This window comes from Setaria viridis, chromosome 1 (assembly GCF_005286985.2).
Source record: "Setaria viridis chromosome 1, Setaria_viridis_v4.0, whole genome shotgun sequence".
In the NCBI taxonomy this organism is placed as follows: domain Eukaryota; kingdom Viridiplantae; phylum Streptophyta; class Magnoliopsida; order Poales; family Poaceae; genus Setaria; species Setaria viridis.
Genome location: NC_048263.2, coordinates 1,706,537 through 1,732,153, shown reverse-complemented (window position 1 = coordinate 1,732,153; position 25,617 = coordinate 1,706,537). Strand labels below are relative to the sequence as shown.

Sequence of the window (25,617 nt, the reverse complement as noted above, 5' to 3'; positions counted from 1 at the left end):
AGGAAAAATCGCCAGTGACACTGCAGGGGCACACCAGGCAGCAACCTTGCAAGGGGCTATTAAATGCTCGTGTAGGTGAGAGAGGGATGGTCCAGCCATGACCGTTGAATTTCCATCCCATCTTCCACATGCATTCAAGGTTGTTCACAGTGCAGATCGTAGGAACCTTGTTTTGTTACGTTGCACAATGAGTTTGTTCCACTGGTGCTTATATTTTTTTAATTTATTCCAGGAATGAATCTATGATACTCTTTACAAATTGCTCGGATGAGCGAGTGTGCGTGCGTACTTGTGAGTGTTGATAACGAGCCTCATGTTGTGGATATGCTCTCGAAGGGGTGAGCGTGCGTGTATGTATGTGAGCGTGCGTGCATGCTTCTGTATTGTGTTTCAGTTTAGAGTGTTCTTTTTTTATTAAAAAAAATCGAAAGGCAAGGCATGCTCATGCATGGGCAAGAGGGGGCGCAGCGTGTGTGCCCGTAGCAATTCTCTCCTGGCGCTGGATTGTCCTGCGGACTCGTTGGGACGGAATCAACCGTATTAAACTCTTTCTGGTCCACGGATGACGTGGATGGGGTCAACATGGCGGGGCATAACCTGGAAAAAGATTCCCTGCATTATGCGCTCCTGATTAGGCAACCAAATTAAGCGGCAAATGATAAGAGTGGGGCAGACCTGTGCCGTTGACCCGTGCTGTTTACGCGAAAAGACACTTCTCAATTCTCCTCCCCACATGGTGGCCTCGCCCAATGGCCTTCCGCGGAAGCCACCAGCCGGGGATTTGCTGAGCTTTTGCGTCAAGGGCAACGTGGTCACAACAAAACAGCTACTGCACATGATTACCTTTTTCTATGTCTTTTTGGAACGTTTCGGATGTGTTAACAGCCAATTCAGAGCTGACTTAAACATATACTACCTCTGGTCACCTTTACATGACGTTTTTAGACAACAAAATACTACTAACTGTAGTTCGATCTTGATGTTTGAGACGTCACGTATATTTGAGTGGAGGGAGTAGCTCTGTTTTAGACGTAAGGATTACTTTATAGAAAAAAAATGCGTATGCTTCTTTTCACATGCTCCATCCATCTCAAATTGTAGGTCGTTTTAGCATTTCTAAATTCATACATTTTACTATTCATTTAGATATACATTATATTTAAATATATAGTTTAAAACGGTGAATCTAACGATACTAAAACGATCTACAGTTTGGGATGGAAGGAGTACATGCTACCCCAATTTGGCACGACTTCTACTTGCACGCAAAAACGATCGATCACAAGCGAGTTCTACATCGCTACATGGCCTTTGATGGTATGACGAGTTACTGGTAGTAATCACTAGCCACCGGCGACGATCCTGACATCCCCGGTACACTCTACGCATTCGAACACGCTCTGGCCGGCAGCGCTTTCGTTCCATCTCATCCTTGTTGCTTCCTGGATGAGAATACGATCGACGACAGGTAGGGCGTGCCTACTCCTGCCGGGGGGCCTGCCTTCTCCTTGTCCTCACTGCTGTGGCCGTTGCTCCATCCGGGAAAGATGCGAGACAGAAAGGGGCGGTTGGCTTGATTATTGCCCGGGAGAATTTCCGTTCTCGCGATATCGACGATGGTGATGGGGTTTGGCGACGCTTTTCGCTTTGGTGCACGGGCAGGACAAGACGTCATGATTTTGGACGCGGCACCGGTAGATAAGAAATGCCGTGCTACTACCAATGCTTTCGGGCGACGAACTTGGTAAGGTAATGTGATGATGATGGTGATACGAGGAGGGAAAGATGGAGAGAACGGGCACGGATTATTGGTGCGTCGCGAACATGTGGGTCGGGTCCGCCCTTCGTCGTCTCCATTTAGGGTGTTCCTCAAAATCCTAACTTTGACACTATGCAAAAAGAAAATTCTCCATCATATCAAACTTGCGGTAGATACATGGAGTACTAAATGTAGACAAAATTAAAAATTAATTGCACAGTTTGGTTGTACTTTGCGAGACGAATCTTTTGAGCCTAATTAGTCAATATTTGAACAATAATTCACAAATACAAACGAAACGCTACAGTGTGCTACAGTGCTAGCACAGTGATTTTGGACAACAAAATCAGGCAACTAAACAAGACCTTAGCTACTTTATTAAGGGATTTTGCGAAGAACATGGCTCAGTGCGGGCCTAATTCAACGGCATTGAGTACGTTTTGAAATTGTACAGCGCAAAAAATTGCGCGAGTTCGGCAAATATAAAGGCTTATAGGTAACAGAAAGAGAAGATTAACGAAATTTATATAGTTCTTGCTGAACGATCTTCATCTGATGCACGCATCACGTTTTTCCAAATAACTTTTGTTTTCTAATCTGCTCTGCTAGTAGTCCAGGCTCAGTTAAAAGTTAGTTAACGTGTATCTCACGTGTGCACGGTGCACCGGCTAGTTCTTGTCCGGTTTGCGAACCCTTTTGCCCTCCCGGGTGTTCATGGGCCGCATTTCAAGCCAAGAAGCCCCATCCATCCCCCCCACCTTTTTGTACCGAGCAGCCTTTGGCTCACGTTAAGAGAAGGGACACATTTTCGCATGGGTTCTGTGGAAAATCGGTCGAAAGCGTACAAAATTCTTACCCAACTCCCACGTCCCAGTCCGGCCAGCTTTGCACGCTGGCGTCGGCATCCGAGGTTCTCACCTGACACCTGCTGCTGCAGCAAGCCACCCAAACAGGATGCTTCCTCTCCAAGGAGGCAACCTGCCTCTTTTTGTCATCCTCACGGTCCATGTCCACTGTCCACCCCTTCCAACATGCTCAATGCTGAAAAAAACTGTGCCTATGGTACGGTTGGCTGGACAACATTGGCCGTTGTTGGCCAGCTTGCCAAGCCATTCTTCAGCTGGAACTGTTTCTACAAATCAGATGAGTTTTGCATCGATTAGATACCAGAAGCATAACATATGAAGGATCATAAGCAGATCGAAGCCTGAAAGGCTGAAAGTTAGACTACTCTTCCATCAGTTCAGAGTCTAGATGAATTTTTCGATACAAACAAAGTATCTTTACATCCGCTCCTGTAGCCTACTTACACAAGATTCAGGAACATGTCAGTTGGACGAGAACAGTTAGAAGCTGAAGCGCACTTCCATTTCCCAGTGTACCTGCAGGGCTGCAACATCTAGAATGCCTCGCAATTGCGAAACACACTGCATCCTACCGGCAAAACTTTTGATCCATTTTCTTTTCTATTTCCACATATTCCATTTTACATACATATAAGCAATGACAATGGACGACTATAGCAAGATCTATATCATGCCATCAAGGAACACATGCAAAAAGAAAGAAAGAAAAAACAAAAGAACAAGATGCCAAAAGAGGTGGCAAAAAGAAGCAGAGGCTGGAGGGGGGCAGAGGCCGGACGGCAGCGCAACAGAAAGGGGCAGGCAGAGCCAAGCGTCAAAATTAGAGTTACAACTTACAACCATGCCATCCCTTGCGCGTGCGCCCTACCATGGTGAGCATCCGTTAGTGACACGGCCATGGAGAACATCATCTGCTCCTCGATGCTATCCGGACGAAAGTGGCTTGGAGCCATGGCGAAGTTCTCGGCGAAAGGCAATGGTTGCATGGACCCTGCATCCGCCATGATGTCCGATCCGGCATAGCTAGTTCCCGCCTCCGCACCCTCCGACCAGTGGTCGGTTGAGCACTCGCCCTCCTCTCGTACCACTTCTCTGCTGCAGCTTGGTGCGATCCCACTCCAGGTGTCTAGTGAACTGTTCTCTACAGTGCACATGCTTCCACCGGAGATGTTGCATGGTCGGCGGATCATGTCATAGACTGGGAATGTGCTACTGCCAGCCATATAAGAGAAATCCATGCTGGGTGGCTGGTGCTCAGCCAAAGCCGCAACTGCACAGGAATATCCACCAGGATGAGGCATTTCCATAGGAGCGGCTGGAAGGAATGCCTGCCTTTCACGTGTCTGTGGCTCGATTACAGGGAAGTAGCTGCCACAAACAGGATTTACTAGATGTCCTTGTTCCTGCTAAAGTAATAATAACAAAAAAGAAACAGATATAAACTTTGCTTTGACATAGCAAATACATAAATTTAAAAGACAAGACTATGGTTTCGATTTAATACGGTTAACAAAAAACCAATCTCAAAAGGAATTTTAGAAGGATCTTGTCAATTAAAATATCTTTATGCAAAGAAATCCAAAATACTGACATGACAAACAGACTAGGAGTAATGTAAATGTTGTCATTTATCAAAGATAATGCCCTGATAAGCAACTAGTTCTTGAAATCTTCCCAGTTAATACTATGTATGTACTCTTGACCACAGTCCCCATGTGTTCTATGTTACTTGAACGCCAATTGCTGGTTGTCGCTTGCAAGTTCAAAGCAATAAGGAATAATAGGCACACAGCAGGGAACTTCATGCAAGTTTCGAAGGGAATTGCCAGCTTTATAACAAGACAACTGTACACAAAACTCACTAAACAAACAAAGCACGTCCACAATAATTTTAGTTTAGTCACTCTACTTTCATATGCCCAGAAAAGGCTATTCAAATGAAATGAAAGAAGAAAGCAGAATGCAAAAGCATCATAACCCTCTGGACAGACCCATAACTATATGGACTGCAGTTATTTGCAAAACATTAACTACAAAAATATTCTTGAGTTACCTTAGATTAAGGGCAAACACAGAATAGCAGTAAGCAGGAAACAACAATTAGTATGAAGAAAACGATAACTGTCAATTCATCATCCAAAATGTCTGCACAAACTAAATCTGGCACTTCTAAGTGCCAGAAGCAAATTCTCACGCCACAGGGTCAAATAATGCACATCAGATTTAGTTCCACAGTTCCATTATGGTACTGGTTCAAAACTAACTACTGCAGAATGCTTTGTCTTAGCCAGCATTCTGGCTACGCAACCAAGCTGCTCTTGACCCAACTGGCACCAGAACAAAGGTAGACATGCTAAGTTTTTTATAGTCCTCTTTTTGGCCAAGAGTGGTTGCAGACAAGACAATTTGATCAATATGAACTGTTCACAAACAGTCCTATCCATTCATGTAACAAAACTACACTGTCCATTCCATGTTTGAAACGTAAACGATTGGCTAAAAATCTGGAGTTGTGAAGTTTGCTCATGCTATCATAGTAACAATACAGTCAGTTCAACTTGATATTCAGAACATAGAGAGCTGAGATTCCATAGCAAAAGAAAACATGAACAACCAAACTCTGGATTCACAATGAACCGTTACAAATAGTTCATGTTAGCATTGCAACAGACAAATGCAAGGTTTGCATGACAGGTCATAACTTCACCAATACATGTAACATAAACACAATCATACTTATTTTTAAAAGTGTCATATAACTATTTAAAAAGCACCCCACTCTCACCATGCTTTCTTTAACTACAATGCTACTGCTACATAATAATTGACCCAACAAATTAGCATTCATATTATTATTCAAGTCATGCACTGCATATATTAGTGTAAAATAGTTCCTACCCACTAACCTGAATGGAACGCCAAATCGCTTCCATAACCATCATATCCTCCAGATTCATATCAACGTTATCATCACTGTCAGAAAAAGAAACAGGTGGCATGGTTGTTAGATACCAATTTGATCTCAGCAGTTGCATACTTTCTTGTCAAAATAAAAGACTAAGTCCCAGTAATATCTAAACTTGCAAATTCCAAGCTGCAACAAACAAAGCTTGGATGTTTTCATATGAGACATCAAAGAGATAACATAAACATACCGGTTATGCCTAGAATGGAAAGGCCGCATGCTAGCCTGGCTAGAGCATGAAGGTTCAGATGAACAGCATTCAGTTCCTTGCTCAGCACATTGATACGATGGCACTGCAAAAGACATTACAATATGGCAGTGTAGGTTATGAGTTTAAGTTGCAGAAAGATAGCATTACTACAGAGCATGTTAATCACATCCATTGGCCATAGCTAACCTGAAAAGGATGTGCTGCAAATATCTCGATACTCCACTTCTTTCGTTGGGGTTACTGTCCGGCTAGAAGAACACCTGCTCTGTTTTCTTTTCAGCTTAGCCTCTTCATCTTGAATTTCTTTCTGGCGTATCCTCAACTGTGCTTCTATGACTTTCTGCTCTTCCTGCAATATGTTATACATAAGCTAAAGAAAATGCGTACTGCAGTCTTAATACTAATAGAAAATGGCAACTTATAAATGGAAGATGATGGCATTAAGAGATAAGACTTACAAACTGCTCTATGCTCCTTTCCTCCTTCGTTTTCACACCACGATACTCCACAGCATAATTGGGTGTTTTGCAGAATGGGCATCTTCAACAGTTAAGTATTTTTCATGAGATTGAGAAGGCATGTAGGATTACCCAGAAAAAGAAACGGAAGACAAGGGATGGAATAAAGGATACTCACTGTGTAGGCCGAGCAGTATGAGTCGGTTTCATTTGAAGAAAGCACTCTAGAAAAATGTCAACAAGATGTGTAAAGGATATTATCAGGTGATGGCTGGCTGGATCAATTGTAGGAAGATGTATTACCTGTACATATCCCTTTCGAGCAACATTTTGAACGGTTGAGGCTTGGGTAGTACTGCAATACACGAAATAATCTTTTCAGGACAGGATTCAAGGAGGCATCAAAGAGTGGTTGCACAAACAAACTGAGTTATCTATCTAGTAATTAAAACCAAATAGCCCAAATGCTAAAATCGTTTCCAGATTTCTTATGAGAATGGAAAGAGCTACCCAAAATACTCATGAATACTTCATCCAGTGGAATCAGGCGTAACCCTTTAGATAACCAAATCGATGGTAATAAGATTAATGATTCCAGTTTGCAAGAGCGGAAGTGCGGAACCACAATAACATTGAGGATATCCTCAAAAAAAAAAATCAAATTGAGTATAGACACATGCTAACATTATGCAACAGGAGTTTTAGTTTTCAAGTCGAAAGTGTCCAATGCCTTGGTACAGCGCTAACTATTTGGTTTGGAATCAGGTCAGTTTCTTGCAAAGCTTGTAATACACCCATCCCAGGAGCATCTAAAATACTACCCATTTCAAGCAACATGAAGGCCTGTTACAACATTACCATCACATAGGAATATAGAACAATAGAATGAACTTAAGCCAAATTGCTCTAGGAATTGACCTCAATGGCACATTGGCACTCAAAACCTCGTATAGCACAACAGTTAGGCATCCAAAAGAAATTGAGAAGATTCTCCAACCAATATGATCAAAGCATCATACAAGGTATAATAACAATCTTACGACTACATAGCAGCACATTTTGCCCAATGTACATATGCTGATGTCCTAGCAGAGCAGCCGATACCAGCACAGGCATACAGAACATCTCCACCATTACTGCACATTGCAATACTTGTTGGCGATTCATGGAATCAGGCAAAAGCAGTCAAGTCACGAAACCATGCAACTGTACTAAACCTCTGCTGGTCCTAAGAGCTTCCAGAAACACAACCCAGAATATCCCCCAACGGATTTGCCACAATGTACGTACAGAAGCAGAGCCGCAGATACCAACAAGAATACGACGCCACTGTAACTGCACTTTGCAGGACTAGTGGACAAATTGTGCTATTAGCCAAGAAAACGTGCCTAAGCGTACTGAAAACCCTGGTCCTAGGAGCTTCCAGAAACACCATCTGGAACCACGTGCCCGCTTCATCGACCCCCGCGGCAACAGAATCGCGGCAACGGCACTCGGAAATCCAACAGAATCAACCGCTAATCGGCCAAATAAACACCCACCCGCCCGCCAGAGCTTCCCCTCCGTCCAGGTCACCCGCGCGCGGACACTGGAGCCACGGCAAACGCGACCGCCGGAATTCGCAGGAGGGGGGAGCGGGAGGGGGAGAGAGAGAAGGTGAAGTGAGGGAGGGAGATCTCCCAACGCGCGCTTACCAGGAAGCAGATGGGGCACTCCTCGAGGTCCCCTCCGCCGGCCGCGGCGTCGTCGGCGCCCGGGTAGCAGGGCGCGAGCTTGGCCTCAAGGATCAGCTTGCGCAGCTTCTTCTGGTCGATGTCCCTGTGCTCGTAGAGCCCCTGCGGGCGCGTGAACCGCTCCTCCACCCCCGCCTTCCGCCTCCCGCCTATCCGGTTCCCCATCCCTCCCAGATCCGCCGCCCCGGCCCCCGCCCCCGCCGCCGCCGCCGCCGCCGCTGCCGCCGGAGACGAAACCCTGGCGCCCGCCCGCCCGCTCGCTCGCCACCCGCACTGCGCCCCCCGCGTCACCGTAGATACATACGGTGTACGCAACGGGAAGGGGGGGGGGGGGGGGCGTATGCGCTGTCGCAGCGGACGAGGCGAGGTGGGGAGTGATTTTTAAAAAAGTTTTTTTCCTCGGGGGGCGGGTGGGGGAGGAAAGGAAGCGGGGGCAGGCCGGGGGCGGCGGGGCACGCACGCTGCACGCGACGGACGCAGCAGGGGCAGCAGCTTCTGCCCTGCACTGCCGCTGCGAGAGAGACTGCGGCGCGGCTTTCCCCTAGCCTCTTCTCTTCTCTCTCCTCTCTTCTCTCTCCTCTCTCCTCTCTCTCCGCCTGTAAACCTGCTGCTGTGGTTACTATAATAAAACGGGGACCGGGCGGGCGGACCTCCCCCCCTCCCGCAGGGCCGCGGCTTGCAACGGACAACTGTGGAGTGTCGACTGGGTCTGGTGACTCTGGGTGTGAGGAGTGAAGTTTAGGGCGGCTGGGTCGTGGCCGCTAGCCGTTTGATACTTGTGATAGCATGCGGAACTGAATTGATTAGGTAAGGTAAAATAAAATCGATAATGTTTTTTAAGAAACTTTTCTTAGCGGTGGTGCGGCGTATCTATATGTAGAATGGACGTATGTGCGGGTTAGTGATACAAAGAGAGGTTGTGAAGCAATCGCGGTGCTCATCCCGAGGTCGCTAACCGTATGATATTGTTAGCATCTGTAGGAGTGAGTTATAGAAAAGGCACGTGATCCATCTAGAAAAAAAATGAGAGAGGATGTATCCTTCTCCTCCAAATCTATTTTAAATAGTTTAATTAATGTACATTCTATCGCCTAGAGAGATATCGCGATAAGATAAAGTCTAGAATGTGTGGATGTTTTTGTTAGCTTGCATTATACATAACTCAGAACTTTAGAGTGGCTTCTCTTAGCGGGATGTGCAGCAGTGAATTACGAAAAATATAAGGTAAGTTCGGAACTCTTTTAAAGCCGCTTTTCGTAACGGTGACGTGATGACGGCTCATCTATCCAAAAAATAGGTGTATGTGCATGTTAGTGATAGAAAGAACAATCGACAAGCAATCACACCCTGAGGAGTGAATTTAGGCAGGCAGCCCGGGGCTGCTAACCGTTTGATATTTATGATGTGCATAGAAAAAAAATATAGTAACGTTCTCCTTTAAAGCAACTTTTCTTAGCGGTGGTGTGATGACGACTCATCTCTCCAAAAAATGGATGTATATGCGTGTTAGTGACAAAAAGAAGGATCGATAAGGAACCACACCCTGAGGAGTAGGGTTGCTAACCGTTTGATATTTGTGATGGTGTGTAGAAAAAAGATGGTAGCATTCTCCTTTTAAAGCAGTTTTTCTTAGCGGTGGCATGACGATGGCTCGTCTATCTAAAGAATGGATGTATCTGTGTGTTAATGATAGAAAGAAGGATTGAGAATCAACCACACCCTGAGAAGTGAAGTTTAGGCGGACCGCTGGCGGTTCATATTTGTGATGGTATGTAGAAAAAAGATGATGACATTTTCCTTTTAAAGCAACTTTTCTTAGTGGTGGTGTGACGGTAACTCATCTATCTGAAGAATGGAAGTACGTGCGCTTTAGTAATTGAAAGAGGGGTCGAGAACCAGGAGTGAAGTTTAGGTGGCTGGGGCCCACTAGCCATTTGATGTTTGTGATGGCATGCAGGGTTGAATTATGCAAAGTCTTAGGTAAGCTCGGAAAAAAAAGATGGTAAGTTCTCCTTTAATTTCACAAGCTTTCCTTAGAAGCAGTGTGACGGATAGCTTATCGATCTAAAGAATGGACGTTTGCGCGTATTAGTGATAGAAAGAGGGATCCAGAAGCAGGAGTGAAGTTAGATGGCCGGTTTCGGGGCTGCTAACCATTTGATATTTGTGATAGTATGTGGGAGTGAATTGAGGAAAATGCTTGGATCGGTTAGAAAAGGGAGGATGGTATTTGCTCCAAACAAACTTTAAATGGTGTGGTATACACCACTGGTCAATTTATCAGAGAGATATCGTGATTAATGGAGCATGAATGTTTTGTCAAATTGTGTCAGTATATATCTCTCCTTAACGGTGGCGTGACAGATGGCTTATCTTAATAGCTAGAGGTATGTTTGTGTTGTTGAATGAAAGGCAGAGTGAAATGTGTGTAGCCTCATTTCTTTTCCGTGAAGTAAAACTATGTAGAAAAAATGCAACAATACAACCGCATGTAATAGATGTTTTGCCAATTATCATATATACACATCACTTGCATTTCTTTGTTGGATTGTTGAGAATGGTTTGTCTATCTAAATAATAGATGTATGTGGGTGTTATTGATAGAAAGGGGGTTGAGATGCGCCCCCCTAGGTCACTAACCATTTTGATATTGTTATCGTGTGCAGAAGTCATTAGTAGGGAACTCACTTTCCATGCGCCCCATTTTGTCCCGGTTTAAAGTTGGCTCGGGACAAAAAGTTCACGAACCGGAACTAAAGCTCGGTCACTGGCGGGGGCCTCACCAACCGGGATCTTTTATCCCGGTTGCAAAGGCTAGTGGAAAAAAAAGGCTATGAGAGGCCTTTTATCCCGGTTTGAAACACCAACTGGGATAAAAGACCTCCCCCTTTTATCCCGCTTGGTATTACAAACCGGGATAAATGGGGTGTTTTATCCCGGTTGGTGTTTCCAACCGGGATAAAAGGATCCCCACAGATGGCTAAAAAAAGGACTAAATCCCTCGAACCCTTTTATCCCGGTTGGTGTTTCCAACCAGGATAAAAGGGTCCCCACGAGTTAATACAAAAGGATCGCATCCCCTATATAGTAAGATGTGCTGTGTAGGTGGGATGGCAAGGAAGCTACGCACGAGGCTTGAGGTTGTGAGGAATCCCACGCACCGCGCACGCGCATATTTCGGTGACTTGTGACTTGCAACGTGGGGGTTGGGGGGGGGGGGGCTTCCGGGGATCCCCTGGGATTTCTTTTTTTTTTGGGTTGTGCCTGGTGTGGCGACTATTTTTATCCCGGTTAGTATTACCAACCGGGATAAAAGAGGGTCTTTAGTCGCGGTTGAGTGACCCAGGATAAAAGATCACCTTTTTATCTCGATTGGTTTATCCCAGATGGATTTTCGGAAGATTTGCTCCTTACCGACTGGGACTAAAGGTGAGTTTTCTACTGTGAGTGGGTTTATCTTGGAAAAGGAGGATGGTATCCTTTTCTTCCAAACATGCTTTTAATTGGCCGCGTGGATGTTTTATTTATCATTCTGCATCCATACTAACTTTTTCCTAGCGATGGCATGAAGGACGGTGTGTGTATCTATCCAAAGAATGGACATGTGTGCGTGTTGCTGATAGAATGGGGATTCAAATGTGTGAGTACAACCTCACATAGTTTTATTTTGAAGCACTAAGAAAATATAGAGCGTGTTAGCTGTCCAGAGAGTGGTGTATGTGTGTATAGGTGATGAGAGAGAGAGAGTGCGCTCAATATGCGTGAGTATAGTTGCGCTTCTTCTGTGCATGCCAAAATGAATATTGTATCCTCCTCTTCTAAATATGTTATAGGTTGTTTAATGCCAAAATGAATATGCATGAGCATGGCATTATTGTTGTTCTCATTAAATCACAAGCCACTTAGGATTTTTGATGATGTGGCAAAACAGTAAAGAAGAGAGAGATGAAATCAATTTTATCCCATGAAACTACATGTACACGGTTTCCAACTCTTAACGAGTCATAGAATTAAATGTGATGAGAATATATGAAATAGCAAAGATGAAACGAGGCATTGTAGGGGTTCATCCATGATTTCATTTTTCATTTTGTTAATGTGGCATTCTTCAAAACAACAAAATGAAATCTTTCATTGAGATTAGCCTTACAACTATGCTTTCCATACATATGACCATCATTGTGCCGATTTTTTCCTCAAAGGATGTTAAACGTGGAGAGTTTATTTTTTCTTTTGTAGAATGTTTCCTATGAAATAAGGGACAATTATTACCTTTCTCTTTGTCATGTAAAATGCCTAATTTTGTGCATTGAAGACGAACTCCAAAACTTTATTACTCACCATAAACACAGAGGTGTATATGACCGTGACTATTACTCCTTCCGTTCCAAATTATAAGTTATTTTGCTTTTATTAGATTTATAGACTTTATTATACACTTAGATACACTCTATGTCTAATGTACTAGAACGACCTATAATTTAGAACGAAGGGAGTAACTTTGCTTTGTATCTTTCTGTCTCTAGCCCCTGACACGACATTTATCTTGCCATAATTCAATGAATTACAGCCGCATTTCGTTGTGCGCTACAATGCACGGACAACTCGTACCTGACATTGGCAAGAAAAGCTTCCTCATGTGCAGCAGCAGCATTTAACGAGATGGTACAAGTGCGTGAGTAGTTGGAGAGGGGGCACCAACCCTAAAGCGTCCACTTTGCCTCTGGGCTGCATGCAAATATGCAAATGGGGGCGACTAGCCCTACACATTGATGAGAGGAGTACGCTGCACACTTTGCAGCGCCGTCAGTACCAATCCAAGTAAGACACTGGGGGTGAAAAAAAAAGGCTCACGCTTTGCCAAAGATCCTGCAGCAAATGTGGCGAGTAGCAGGCTGCATGCTTGCTGCATGGTAAAGGCACAAGCCTCCTGAATTCAGATCAAGCGTTGCAATCAAGTAACAATTGAGTAACAGGCTTCCATTGCCGTGAAAAAAGTACGATACTGGCATAGGCAAAATGTTATTCGGTGAACAACCGAAATGAAACATTTTGTATTTCTTGGTACCTTTGAAATTTCTTTCACCTGTACAGCCCGATGCATGCATCAAGCATGAAGAAAATCGCTGGGCGTACCGACGCAGGTGTCCTCGTGCTTTCCTTATGCAGCATTGGACCTGAAGTTCAAATGGTAGCTTGGGCTGTCTTTTGATCCCCAACCTGTGACTGGAAAGCTTTCTGGAGCTGCTGCTGAAGCAGCGCTCTGAACTGGCGGGCCGAAGCCAGGCTCTCGTCCAGTTTTGCCTTCTTGGCAGTCAGATCAGACTTCCTGGCTTCCGCAGCAGCAATATCGGCGTTGTTTGAGTACATCTCGCTGCTCTGCAGCTCTTGCAGTGTAGATTTCAGCTGTAATCACAGTAGAAATCTATTAATCAGATGCAGATACAAAATCACACCATCAGCAGAACAATAATTTGGCAATTTGTGAGGACACGATCACAAACACAACAGCAAAAAATAATGTAGCTCAAAGTGCCTGATGGGATCTCGAGCAGTGGCTCTCTATTCATTGGTTCAGGTCAGTAGATCTTGAACTGTATGTTATTTTTTATAGTTCACTGCTACTGCAGTTATATCATTGCAATGCAAACCTAACAAAATGGACCAATCAACAATTTCTTAGGAGGGGGGATTCTTATATACAAAACAGGTTGTCTTTTAAATTCATATTAATTTTATTTGGATGCTTGCGAAGTTAATGGTTATGTGCAGACCATGGTCCATGACTCATGAATTGTTTTGTTGCATTGGGCAAGTAAAATAATAGCTACCTGATAAGATGGACTCATAGAGAATCCACCAAGATGCAAAAGATAAATTATTCACACAGCTTGCACGAACAGCTATTTCTTGCTACCTTGGCCTAATAGAACAAAATTATCCAGCAATGATTCTCTTTACGGATCTAGCATTGATAATTTCTTATGATTCAAGTACAACCATAAATAGTATCCTATCCTTCTCGATGCTGCCATCACTTGTAAGTGACACATTATAAAATATCAGCAGACCATTTGACACCATAACGCATTCAGCGACAGGCACAATCAAACACAAATTAGCCTTTCCTGATCTTCACAGAAGTCATAGCTCATAACCATGCACTTTTTTCGCTGTTTGAATAATGAAACCACAAATGTTGGTGCAGACCAACAGAGGCTTGAAAATTCAAAACCTGTCTCAGGAGGCAACAGCCATGGCCCAAGAATTTATCACCTGCATTGATCCGGTCCATCTGAATTGCAATGAAACGGCAAGGCAACATATTGACTAGATGTCAAGAGGTGGACCTGAGCATTTCTTGCCAAGAGGTAGCTTCCAGCTTGCCTTGTGGTCCATTCCATTGGGCAGGCCAACAAAGATCCACCAATAAACTACAAGCTACTACTGGCTAGTTTTTAACTCATAAGACAAGCTAATGGCTAGAGACCAAAACCTATTAAACGCCCCTGCCCCCTGCCCTGTTGCCATTTGATTTGAACATGCCGAAGTGAACAGAATTAACAATTTACCAGCTTCCCCCAGATGCTAATGTTACCAAGTTGCAGTTAGACTAAACAAGATAGGAACTGTAATGAGCACATAGTTTATGGATGCATAGGATTGGGACCGTACTTGAGATACCAAATCCCTCAGCCTCTGCACTTCCTCGCAAGTCTCCGCCTCGAACCGCCGCGACACTGCCTGGAACTCCTCCATCTCCTTCCTCTTGGCCTCGTAGAAGCGGTCCCAGTCCTCCTCCCTCCGTTCCGCCTCCTCGATCTCGTCCCTCACCGAGCTGCGAGTCCAATTCGAGAATTAATGCAGATGTGGAATCTTTTAACTAAAAGCGAAATGCCCCGAGTTTCGGGTGGAGGAAGGTATAGTGATACGGGCGGATCACTGGTGGCTTGCCTACCTGAGGTCGCGGGCGACGGCGAGGCGGCGCAAGCGCGCGGCGTCGATGTCGGCGCGGGCGGCGAGTGCCCGGGAGGCGAGGTCGGCGGCGCGGCGCTCGAGGAAAAGGCGTCGGTGCTCGAGTCGGCGCGCGGCTGCGAGCTTGGCGGCGAGGATGCGGGACTTGGCGGCCTGGATCTCCTTCTCTGCCTGCGCAACAAGGCAACGGGAGGAAGGAGGCGCCGCCGGTGAGGCCGGGGAGTTAGGGTTTGGATGGTTTCGGAGAGGAAGGGTCGATGAGGAGGGGGAGCGGCGGGAGAGACGTGGAGGAGGGCGAGGCGGTGGTTGCGGGCGTCCTCCATCTGCCGGACGCGCTCCTCGAAGGCTGCGGAGAGCTCCATCGCGGCGGCGGCGGCGGTCGTGGGCGGTGGGGGTTTGGAATTGATTGGGCGGGAAAAGTTCGCGGTGTGACCGTCCGGACAGGAACGGACGTTCAGGATCAGAAACCAGTCTAGTACTAGATCATGAGCACACCAGCAAGCTTCTTTGGGATTTGGGCTTAACAACGTTCATCATGTATTATGTGCTAGGTCGTTTTAGCTTTTTAGGTTCATAAATATTATTATGCATTTAGACATATACTATATCAAAGTGCATAATAAAAATTATGTACCTAAAAAGTTAAAATAACCTACTAGGAGGGAGTAGATCATTAACTTTTTTTTTCATAGATATTACTATTATAGTGTATGTCTAAATATATAATAATATCTATGAATCTAAAAAAGTTAAAAGGACCTACAATTTGGAATGGAGAGAGTACGTATAGCTTTATAGCTTTATACAGCGGACAAATCAGTAATACAAAATATTCAATCGTACCGTTCAAAAAATCCCCAAAGTGATGACAAGAGCTTTATAAAAATAAAAATATAAAAAGAGAGGGGAAAAACACAAAAGGAAAACACTCAAAGAGTCCGCGAGGTTCCAAACCAAACACACAACACCTTGACTCGCAGGCCACCTCGTAAGGTAAGGTGAAACTATTTTATAGTTTTTATCGCAATAACCTTATAAAAGTTTTGTTTGATTCCCAACTAACTCACGTACACGTAGATCTAAGCAAATGAGGTCCAGTCGCGGCTCTTAATAGGGCCGAGCGTGGCGCTGGTTTTGTTGGTCCGAAAAAATTAGACGAGCTCGATCCGAGTATTTATTTCATTATTTTTACATGTTTTAACAGTGGGTTACCCGGTGCGAAATTCTTGGTACGATGTTATTTCAGTTATTTTTAGTTTATTCCATCCAAACAATGTGATACATAAAAATCAATTCCGAAACATAATAACAACCTAAGTCTAAATATCCTTTTAAAACATGTTTTGCAAAAGATTATTATCCAAACGACCACTAAAGAAAGGTCAAAACGGGGTCAAGACCGTGGACACTCAACAAGGGGATATCCCTTTGACCCCCTCCATTTTTTAAGAAAAAAGGAAGAAGAATGGAAGGGAAAGGAAGAGAAAGAAAAAGGAAAGAAAGAAGAACCCCCAAGCTCCAAGATTAGATGTTTAGGTTTTTATTCGATCTTTAATAATTTAAATGCAGAAAAGTATTTTATATATATATGTATTAAGGTCCTTGTGGACATTAAAAGAAAGAAATGGAGTAGTAAAAATTCCCATGAATTGCTTTCCCACGCACAAGTCCCACAAGCAAACAAATATTAGCTTAAATCTCATATTTTTTTAGTACAATGAATCTCTACCTTTCCACGAACCATTCAAGCACACTCGAGTTGTGCTTGTAGATTACTATTCTTTTGCGAGGAAGCAGATTATTAAGGGTCTGTGTGGTAGCGCTTCATCTGATTCTAATTCTTTATGGAAGTTGTTTCTTTGAGAAATGATTATGTGACTAAAAGTGATTTTCTTTGATTCTCTAGCATAAATTCTTAAATTTAGGATGGAGAATCACTTCACAGAACTAGGAGAAGCTACTTTTTTGAATTCCTAATCTCTTAGTTCATTTTAGAGAATCACTTCACAGAATCAGTAAAGAATCAATTCTCTCTGGAAAACTTTTTGGCAAGGCTCCTGCTAGATTCAACAGTGAATCAGCTTTGGGAGCTCTGCCAAACATGACCTAAACCTTACAGAATTGAATAATTTGTACATATCATTGATCCATTCATGTGTATTAGTAGGCAAGTTGCATAGGCCGTAACAATATTTTTCGATCCAGCCCTTGGGTTTCTCACCCGGCAACGTACAACAGAAAGTGCACGGTAAACAGCGAAAGGACGCCCACGAAGGATCGGCTAAGTACAAACTATGGTGCGTTTGACTGAGCTCTCTGATTCTCTGCTGATTCCAGTAAAAATTCTGCCAAATAATTTTTCAGAGAGAAGTGATTCCCTACTAATTTTATAAAATGATTATCTGAAATGAAGTAAGAGGCTGGGAGCTGAAAAAAGTAACTTCTGATTATGTGAAGTGATTTTCCATCTTGATTTTAAATAATTTTTTAGAGAGAAGTGATTCCCTACTGATTTTATAAAGTGATTATCTGAAATGAAGTAAGAGGCTGGGAGTTGAAAAAAGTAACTTCTGAGTGATTTTCCATCTTGATTTTAAAAGTTTACAAGAATCAATTTCAGCCACAAAATTATTTTTCTCAAATAATTAACTTCCATAAAAAATTAGAATGAGATGGAGGAGCAGACGACCCGAGCAGATAAAGAAGATAGCACCTCGTTCTCGTTGTCCCATCTCTGCAGGTTAATAAGTTTTTTTTTAAAGAGTCCATGCAGGCTCATAGCTCCTCGCACATCGAGCACGGAGCTCATCAGCTCAAACAAAACAAAACTAACCCAAGCTTAAGCCCGGACATCACGGGCATCTTTGCGGCATCTACGAAGAGCACCGGCCGGTACTGTCCATTATCCAATCCACGGCGGCTCGAGTGCGGTGGCCGGTGGTCCCCAGCAGAGGCCGGCCCGGTCTAGGCTATGCATGCAAGAGCAAGACCCATGCGCGCGCTGATGCGCGCTACCAAGTCGGGACTGATGCCAACTGCTCCCTGTCTCACCAACAAAGCAACCCAGCAAGCATGCAGAATTGCAGAGAACACTGCTGCTGGCTGCTGGCTGCTGCTGCTGCCGCGGGTCCAGCCAACAGCCATCACCCAGGGGGTCCACAGCTACTGCATATGGCTATGGTTAGGCTAGCGGTAGGCTTGCTACCGAATGGGTGGACAATGTTTACAAACTCCTAGGAGTTAAGCATCCAAATGCATGCGTCTTGAATACAAACGCGAGTGAGATCTCAGCTGTCGCTCATTTGTTGTATCCTCATCAGAGAGATTCAGAGAAGCTGGTGACTATAACGAATGTAGGCCCACCGGCCTGATTTAGGCCCAGCTCAACAGGCACGGTCGAGTTTCGGCCTTTTGGGCTTGACCTATGCACGAGCCGAAACTACAAACTGGGCCTGACTATGCGTCAGGTGGTTGGAACGTGGAATGGTTAACTTTCCTATTCGAATGGATTGAAGCTCAAACATCCAAACAATAATTTCGGCTTGTTCGGCTGAACTTATAAGCCGGTTGAAAAGCCGGTTGAAAAGTTGAAACGGCTGATTTGTGAGATAAAAATACTGTTTGGTGGCTGATAAACTAGGACTTAACGTTCCTTTTGAGTGCATTTCAGAGTTTCAGTAGAAATCGTTTTCTGTTCGTACAGTATAAAAGTGTGGCGCGCGCGCGCGTGCATTTTTACAACGCAGAAGCGAATTTTGACGGAGACACGAGGGCCGAAACGAAACCGGAGCAGCAACGAACGATCCGCTTCCACCCATCCCTGCCTTCTATCCTTTCCGTGATGGCCCCCACGGCCCCACTCCACGCGCCCTGACCGGCGACCGCTCTCCTTATCCGTCGTCGCGGCGCGGCGGCGATCGAGCAACCAACAATGCGGGCGGCCGCTCTCCTTTGCCGCGCGCTCGTCCGCATTCTCGAGGGGCGGCGCTGCAGACCGACTGCCGAGGGTGGCGGCCTGGCCTACCGCCACACTCGAGATTCCTCCGCCGTCGGTTTCGAAACCGGAACCCCACACGCCGCTGCTCCCTCCGACCGGCCTCGTCGTCCCTTCCATCCGTCCAGGTGACCTGACCTACCACCACGCGTGGCTCTTCCCATCCCGCGTGCGGACTCGAATCTGCTGTCCGAATCGCCGAATTGCTGAGTGCAACACTAACGTTTTTGTTACTAATTGCTGTGATCTGTCTGTTAAACTTAGGGGGATCATTCTCCGATTCGCACATGTTTCGCGTTCTATTCCGGGCGAAGCAAGTCCAAGTGGGGGTAGGGAACGTACATTTCCATGTTGGCTTTCTCAGGAAAGTTTTGTCTGGTCACTGCTTATGGTCCTGACCAGGCTTTGGCATTTCGGCCCTGGTTTGTCGTGCAAGGTCCGGCTTAATCTGCCGTGTCCTTTTGGTCCCGTTACGCACAGCGATTTTAAGGCTGCCAACAGTTCAGTTCATGTGGAATCGAGGGATTTTTCGTATTTTAAACGAGGCCTCTATGATTGAATCGAAATCCAAAGGCTTGGGCTGATTGTAGCACAGGCACAGCCTAGCGCCCGAGCCCACCTATGTGCACGGGAATGCTTGGGTCTTTGTCTCTGGTGGCCTCGTGCAAAATGATTGGGCTACTTTTGTAGGGGAAATTGCCAAGAACACTTCATAGCCACGTGGAGTTTGAGATTCTGCTCATATGCTGTTTTCTTGCAAATGCCCACTCGGCCATCTTCCAGATTTTGAGGCAAGGACCATCCCAGTGCGCAAATGCTTGGGTGAGAGAGGCATTGGTTATATTACATTTTTAATTCAATTTTGGTGCCTGAGTCTATTGCATATGCTTTATCCTCTCTCTCTTCCTGCATGCGGGAAGTGTCCAGTGACTTATTCTTTTTCCTGAAACATCTAGAAAATATGCTAAAAAAGGAGTTTGGAAGCTGAAATGATGACTGAAGTGTTTTTTTGTGTGAACTCTGTCTATGGTCCCATACATATTTACTTTCTTGAGTGTACTGCATTCATGTGCTCATCTCTAAATGCATGGTGTTATTGTTGGATACTTCATACTGATTTACATTGACCCAATAAAATGATCTGTAGTGGTGTACTGGTGTCTACATACTAATGTTCTAATTCCTTTTCCCCCTCATTTCTGCTTGAGCCATATCTTTTCCCGCTTCATGGTTAATATAGGAATATTGCCATTCTGTTGAATAACAACTTGGAATGAGACTAGAGCAAGATTTTGGTGAGAATCAAACCCCGGCAGGCTGCGGAAAAACAACTCTTTCTAGATGTTTTGTCTCAGGGCTCTCATAGTTCCAAAACCCAAGCTTTCAGATTTTTCAGTTTTTATTCCATTATAATGCATTAGTTATTAATTCCCATTACTGGTGTTTTTTACAGTCTCACCTTTATAATGAGCATTTTAAGGAAATTCAATTATGTATCAGATGCTTATTATTAAATACACATTTTACATGATGTCAGAAATGAGGAAAAAGGGTCAAAATTCTTCCTCTTCATATCTCCAACAACTTGCCTTTTCTGCTTTTGCCAGATTGGAGAACTTGAAGCCTTCTTTATTGTTAGGTTAAATTAGGTTAATTCTATTCTGGTTCTACATCTGAAGAAGGAATAGGTGGTCACCATCTCGAATAACACTGATGTCATCTATTTCAGCATAGTCTCTAGTGACCAGTTTTGTAGGATGGAAACCTGGAAACTTCTGACCTGAAATGTTAAAAAACCTATTGTAAATTTCTATGTACATCTGCTATCTGCACACTAACCCAATTTGTAATTAAAATCTTGAAACTTTTACTTACTTCCGATTTCAAAAAGTTCCTCCAGTGAACCAGGCAGATTGATAAGCTTCCCATTCTGTACTAAAGAACCTGTCCCATTATGAGGATATGCATGAACTGTAACTCTTTTGTTGGATGCTTTTATGTAACTACTATCTTGATTTCTTCTCCTTGTTGTGCCCTCCGATATATTGTGAGAAGACCTCAGCTTCACCGTTTCATGGCTTGTTTGCCGACTGCTTGCTGCATCGCAATCTTCAGATTTTATCTGAATGCAGAACTCTTCAGTTCCTTTTTTGGTCTCACAGTTTATGTGAACCTCATCATGATCCTCTTCTTTGCCTGCCATCCCACCTGTCGCCCCGTGATTGCAGTTTGATTGGTCATGACTGTTTTCGTGCTGTGGCTTCCTCAATTGGTTTGTTTCTGCCACTATTTTTGTTGAACCATTATCACCAATGAAGGTTGGGACCTTCTTACTAATGTCTTCACATTTGTGCTCTGTGTATTGTAAGTATGGCTGAGGCAACAACCATGCTTCTTGAGAAACATGAAATGGCTCATACTTATGCATGAATATTCGGTCTAGTTGATTCAATTCAGGTGAATTTTGCTGCAGCTTCAGCTTCTGTGCATTGACATAAAGAGTTATAAACTTCAGTTTAGTTGAAATTAGCTGCCATATATTTAGCTTCCTTAAAGAAATGAAACTGTACCTGGAATAGATTGTTCATTAGAATATTGCTGTCTTCCCTGTGTTCTTGAATGATCTCTGTTAGTCTTATCTTGCTTATTCTCAAGAGCTGTGACAGGGTAGCGGTGCGGCAGGTAAATGGCTGGGGTATGCCACACAGAGCACCAACTTCCCCAAACATGTCTCCGTCTTCAACTTTTCTGTACACCTGCTTTCAGATGACGAAATCATTGTTAGCAATCTGTGGAAACCTTTGTGATATCTGATATCCCTGCAATTTTAGATGAAGAAGCCTTTACCTGTTCATTCCCATTTACTGTTGTTATCAAGTTCTGTAGATAAGGCAACATGAAACGTGTAATTAGCTTGCTGAACAAACTTGTTCAAATTTTGTTTGAGAACCTAATCAGAGATAAAAAGCTAACCACTGCTCCTGAAACTATTATGTAAATATCTGCTACCCCTTCATTTTGCAACATTATGTCTTCCTGTGGTGGGAAATACTCAGCCTGCACTTCCATTACCTAATGCCAAAGAAGTTTAATCAGTTAAAATAATAATTTTAAATGGTAGCCAAAATATTGATCATATTACCAGTTCTGCTATGAAATTATTGGATACTCCATGAAAGAGGTAGGCTTGTCGTATGATGGGAAAGAATAAGTTGTATGCTATGCTTGATCGAATTCCTTTCGGGAGACCATTTAGCATGGCTTGCTGGTTGAGCCCCTCTGTCTTGAACTGTAGGCAGAAGTGAGATAACATCTGCTGCTTTATCTTCTCAGGCAACTGATTTCGTGCCGCAAATTCCGAAGCCGCTTGGATTGAGTCCCTCTGCACCATTCGCAAAGTTACAATATGGTACAAGCAAGCTAACTGTTTGTGTAAAGGGTTTATTCATTCTGGTTGCATTTTCTTTGACTTTTTCCATATATTGTTGGCCTTGAATTTTATTCTTCTTTGTTGGTGTTGTTACAAAGAATGTTTGAACAACTAAGTGATAGAAAACTCGGGGCTGACAACACATACGTGTAATGACTACCATGAATCAGGTTTCATTCATTTATTCCCCTGCCTGATTATTTGGTTGGGAACCTTTGTGTAAGAACTTATTAGGATGGTCCAGTTGGAACTATCTGACCTTTTCAGTGTAGGACCACTTAAGCTAAACAATGTCTCTGATTTCCTCTCAGTTTAGCAGGTCAGGTGTTATAGTGTGTAGAGTTTTGACCCCTTGAATTTATTTTAATCAATGGCATGTAGAAGGCAGAGATGCATATGAATAACTGCATAAACACACTTTGAATAAGCACTATTTGTATAAAGTTTTACATTAATTTTCCCACCGAGTCACCTATAACAACAAAAGCAAGGTGTATAATACATTCTATATTCCATTTTTTTTCTTGTCTCACTTAAGCTGTTGTCCCTTAATGCATGTACTTCATATTCAAAATCTACATCCCTGATCTATTATTGTTGAGGCAGAAGAATTATGTTTGAGTGGTATTAATGGATTTTGCCAATAAGTTGAGAAACATACAAAGTTCCGGGTTCGGCTGGTCCCATGAACAACCAGGTTGGTCATATTACCAATAAGATAAGCTGTCAGTCCCAGATTAAACATCATATAGCAGATACCAAACAGCATCTCTCTTGGGTTCTCAGCATGTAGATCCCCATAACCCGTTGTTGTCAGTGTTGTAATCGACCAGTAAAGGGCAGTAACATATCTAGTCCATAAGCTCTCTGATCTGAAAGTAGGCATAACAGCACCTATCCATGTTTTCTCTGGATCAGGATATCTGTCGGCAATCATATAGTTGAAGCATCCAGCACAATGCACCGCAAACAGAGTAACCTGCGTTTTGTTATCACAGAATTTTCACATTATTATCAATAGGTTTCTTCCAATGGGCAAAGGTAAACACTTTGCAAGCTCGACAATGTTTATGGAGAACATGGCCTATTTTCTGTTCCTGAATTTCTGAAAGACTTACAGAAATAAGTTTTGAACACCTAGTCCAGAAATAGTTGAATCTTATATCCTTCTCCAGCCTGGTAAAAGAAAGGTGATTAAATTGCTGTCATTTATTATTTGTCATCAAAATGTGGAAGAAGCTGGACTGGATTTGTACCTGGCAAACAGTGAGCTGACTCGGTGAAGACGCCACAGCCTCAACATATTGAGTATCTTAAAAGCAAGGGCATTTCCCTTGTGTCTAAACAGAAGGCTGATTGGTTGGAATGGAGCTGTGGAACATACATCAAAGATGAACCAGGTTGATAGGTACCTGTGGGGGATCATAACTTGTTAGTTCTATAACAGAATCGCATGGTTTTATATTAAATTCAATGCGGAGTTTTGGAGAAAGAAAGCAGTTATGAACTAGGTACAAACCTTACTGCAATTCTCTTTCGATCATCCACAAGAAGATGTGTTTTGCTGTCGACATAAGCTACAAAGAATGTCAAAACAATATCAACCGCAAAGAAGCTATTGACAATGTTCTCAACGTGCAGAAGCTTAGGGGGCAAGTCCCTCAAGAATGCTAGTTCAAACGGGCATATCCAGGCGGAGTAAATAACTAGGACTATAAGGAACAGCTCCCAGTATCTGAGAGAAACACAGACAAAGCAAAGGAAATCATGTCAGCTGATGTTGTTTGGTTATATTTCAACAAGATAAGGTACATACTGATGCAGGGAGAACCTTACCTATAACGGGGATCATAGGGAGATATGATGAACTTCTGCAACTTGTTAGAGTGATTTATTGTTGCACCAAGAGATGGCAGGAGCTCAATGGTGAAGTTGTCACTGCTCCTCTTAACTTGAACACCATCCCAGAATTGTTGGAAGCATGACCTGGAATGAGCTTGAGTCATGCTTACTTTTCTGTTCTTGCTTGGCCACTCAACTCTGTATGCAGAAGGTGTGTGGAGGCTGTCTATATATATGCTGCAGGTGATGAACATGCAGGGGTGTGGGTCAAAGTGAACGGATCTTGGAAGCAAACAAGAAGCTGCTCGTATTTGTGCCTTACGAGGAAAACAACAGGGTGTGTGTGTTTCTTATGGTGTGTGGGACGCTGTTTGCTGAGCCCAGTCAGCAAAGTATATCGCACAAAGTTCTGGAAGTGCTTTTGGCTAGTTGGTGATCAGCTACAGCTGAACCGGTGAAGAAATTTTCCAGATAATCTTTAATGTTGAGACTTTTTGAATGGAGCAAGCATCCCCAGGCTCTTCTCAACCCATTTACCCTGATGCAGTACAGGCCCTTCCTATGAACTGTTATTATCCACTTGACCCAAGAACAATCTGTGGTGTGTTGTGAATTCTGTCCTTATTTTGAAATGTTTGTGTTATCAGGAAGTAATAGTCCTGTAAGCTAGTTTAACTGTCAAATGTACTTGGGAACTGCCTTCCACATCTTTGTGTAAATGTTAACACCATAGCTGGAACCATCAATGTCATTTCGGGAGGTAATTTCGGATGTGCTTATCATCTTTGGGTCTCTTTTGGTTGTTGAGTTCAAGTGAGCTTTGTTGTAGTGGCATGTGCAGGACCCAGTAGCTTGGTCATCTCAGCTAATTAGTGCAGATAAATGGTTTAAAGGCTTCTTGAAGATATCATGTCAAGCCTAATCCTTGCCTCCATGTTCTGATGCCTACCATTTACTGCCACCAGACTTTAGCCGGTGCACTGATTGGACTGCCACTGCCTGTCTTCTTGGGACCATAGAGGACTGAACAGACTGTGGCTCCATTATTGTGATTTCTGCCAGAAGTTTTAGCTGTAGACAATCTTATTTGAAGTTCTGTTCTGTTTTCCTTTCCTATTGAATCAGCAAGTCCTTGTTCAGACAGTACCCACTTGATATCTTATGAAGGTGGGCCCAGATCAAGATTCCAGACACAGGAAACAAACCTTCTTATCGGTACACTTATTGATGTTCATTTCCATCATTCCATGTGCTAACTAAATAATTAATGTATGATTCACTTTTGTTATGATTTTGCTGCTTGGTAGTGCTTACTTTTAAGAAAGATACTCACATGTCATGCAGGTCATTATACTTGCTGCAGACAGAGTATTTAAGTGTGTGA

General features: G+C 43.6%; 3 protein-coding genes across 4 annotated transcripts; all 3 read right to left on the bottom strand.

Moving 5' to 3' along the window:
* Window positions 1-3,194: 3,194 nt before the first annotated feature.
* On the bottom strand, window positions 3,195-8,203 carry LOC117862281 (E3 ubiquitin-protein ligase GW2). 2 transcript variants are annotated; one of them, XM_034745812.2, is made up of 8 exons: window positions 7,954-8,203; window positions 6,563-6,614; window positions 6,438-6,483; window positions 6,260-6,341; window positions 5,988-6,150; window positions 5,781-5,883; window positions 5,532-5,598; window positions 3,195-4,028 (listed from the first exon to the last, which is right to left on the bottom strand). In XM_034745812.2, the coding sequence occupies exons 1-8, from the start codon at window positions 8,155-8,157 to the stop codon at window positions 3,459-3,461; spliced, it is 1,287 nt and encodes a 428-aa protein (XP_034601703.1). In that variant the 5' UTR covers window positions 8,158-8,203; the 3' UTR covers window positions 3,195-3,458. The 2 variants fall into 2 exon arrangements, with proteins under 2 accessions (XP_034601703.1, XP_034601701.1); XM_034745810.2 differs by having other exon boundaries at window positions 3,195-4,031; window positions 7,954-8,197.
* Window positions 8,204-12,871: 4,668 nt separating this feature from the next.
* LOC117844766 (uncharacterized) lies at window positions 12,872-15,329 on the bottom strand. The gene is made up of 4 exons (XM_034725552.2): window positions 15,252-15,329; window positions 14,951-15,138; window positions 14,668-14,830; window positions 12,872-13,398 (listed from the first exon to the last, which is right to left on the bottom strand). The coding sequence occupies exons 1-4, from the start codon at window positions 15,327-15,329 to the stop codon at window positions 13,177-13,179; spliced, it is 651 nt and encodes a 216-aa protein (XP_034581443.1). The 3' UTR covers window positions 12,872-13,176.
* Window positions 15,330-20,450: 5,121 nt separating this feature from the next.
* On the bottom strand, window positions 20,451-24,568 carry LOC117850637 (potassium channel KAT1). Its single transcript, XM_034732496.2, has 11 exons — window positions 24,228-24,568; window positions 23,911-24,126; window positions 23,648-23,803; window positions 23,510-23,567; window positions 23,053-23,370; window positions 22,104-22,343; window positions 21,935-22,033; window positions 21,809-21,841; window positions 21,532-21,717; window positions 20,837-21,443; window positions 20,451-20,741 (listed from the first exon to the last, which is right to left on the bottom strand). The coding sequence occupies exons 1-11, from the start codon at window positions 24,485-24,487 to the stop codon at window positions 20,629-20,631; spliced, it is 2,286 nt and encodes a 761-aa protein (XP_034588387.1). The 5' UTR covers window positions 24,488-24,568; the 3' UTR covers window positions 20,451-20,628.
* Window positions 24,569-25,617: the final 1,049 nt, after the last annotated feature.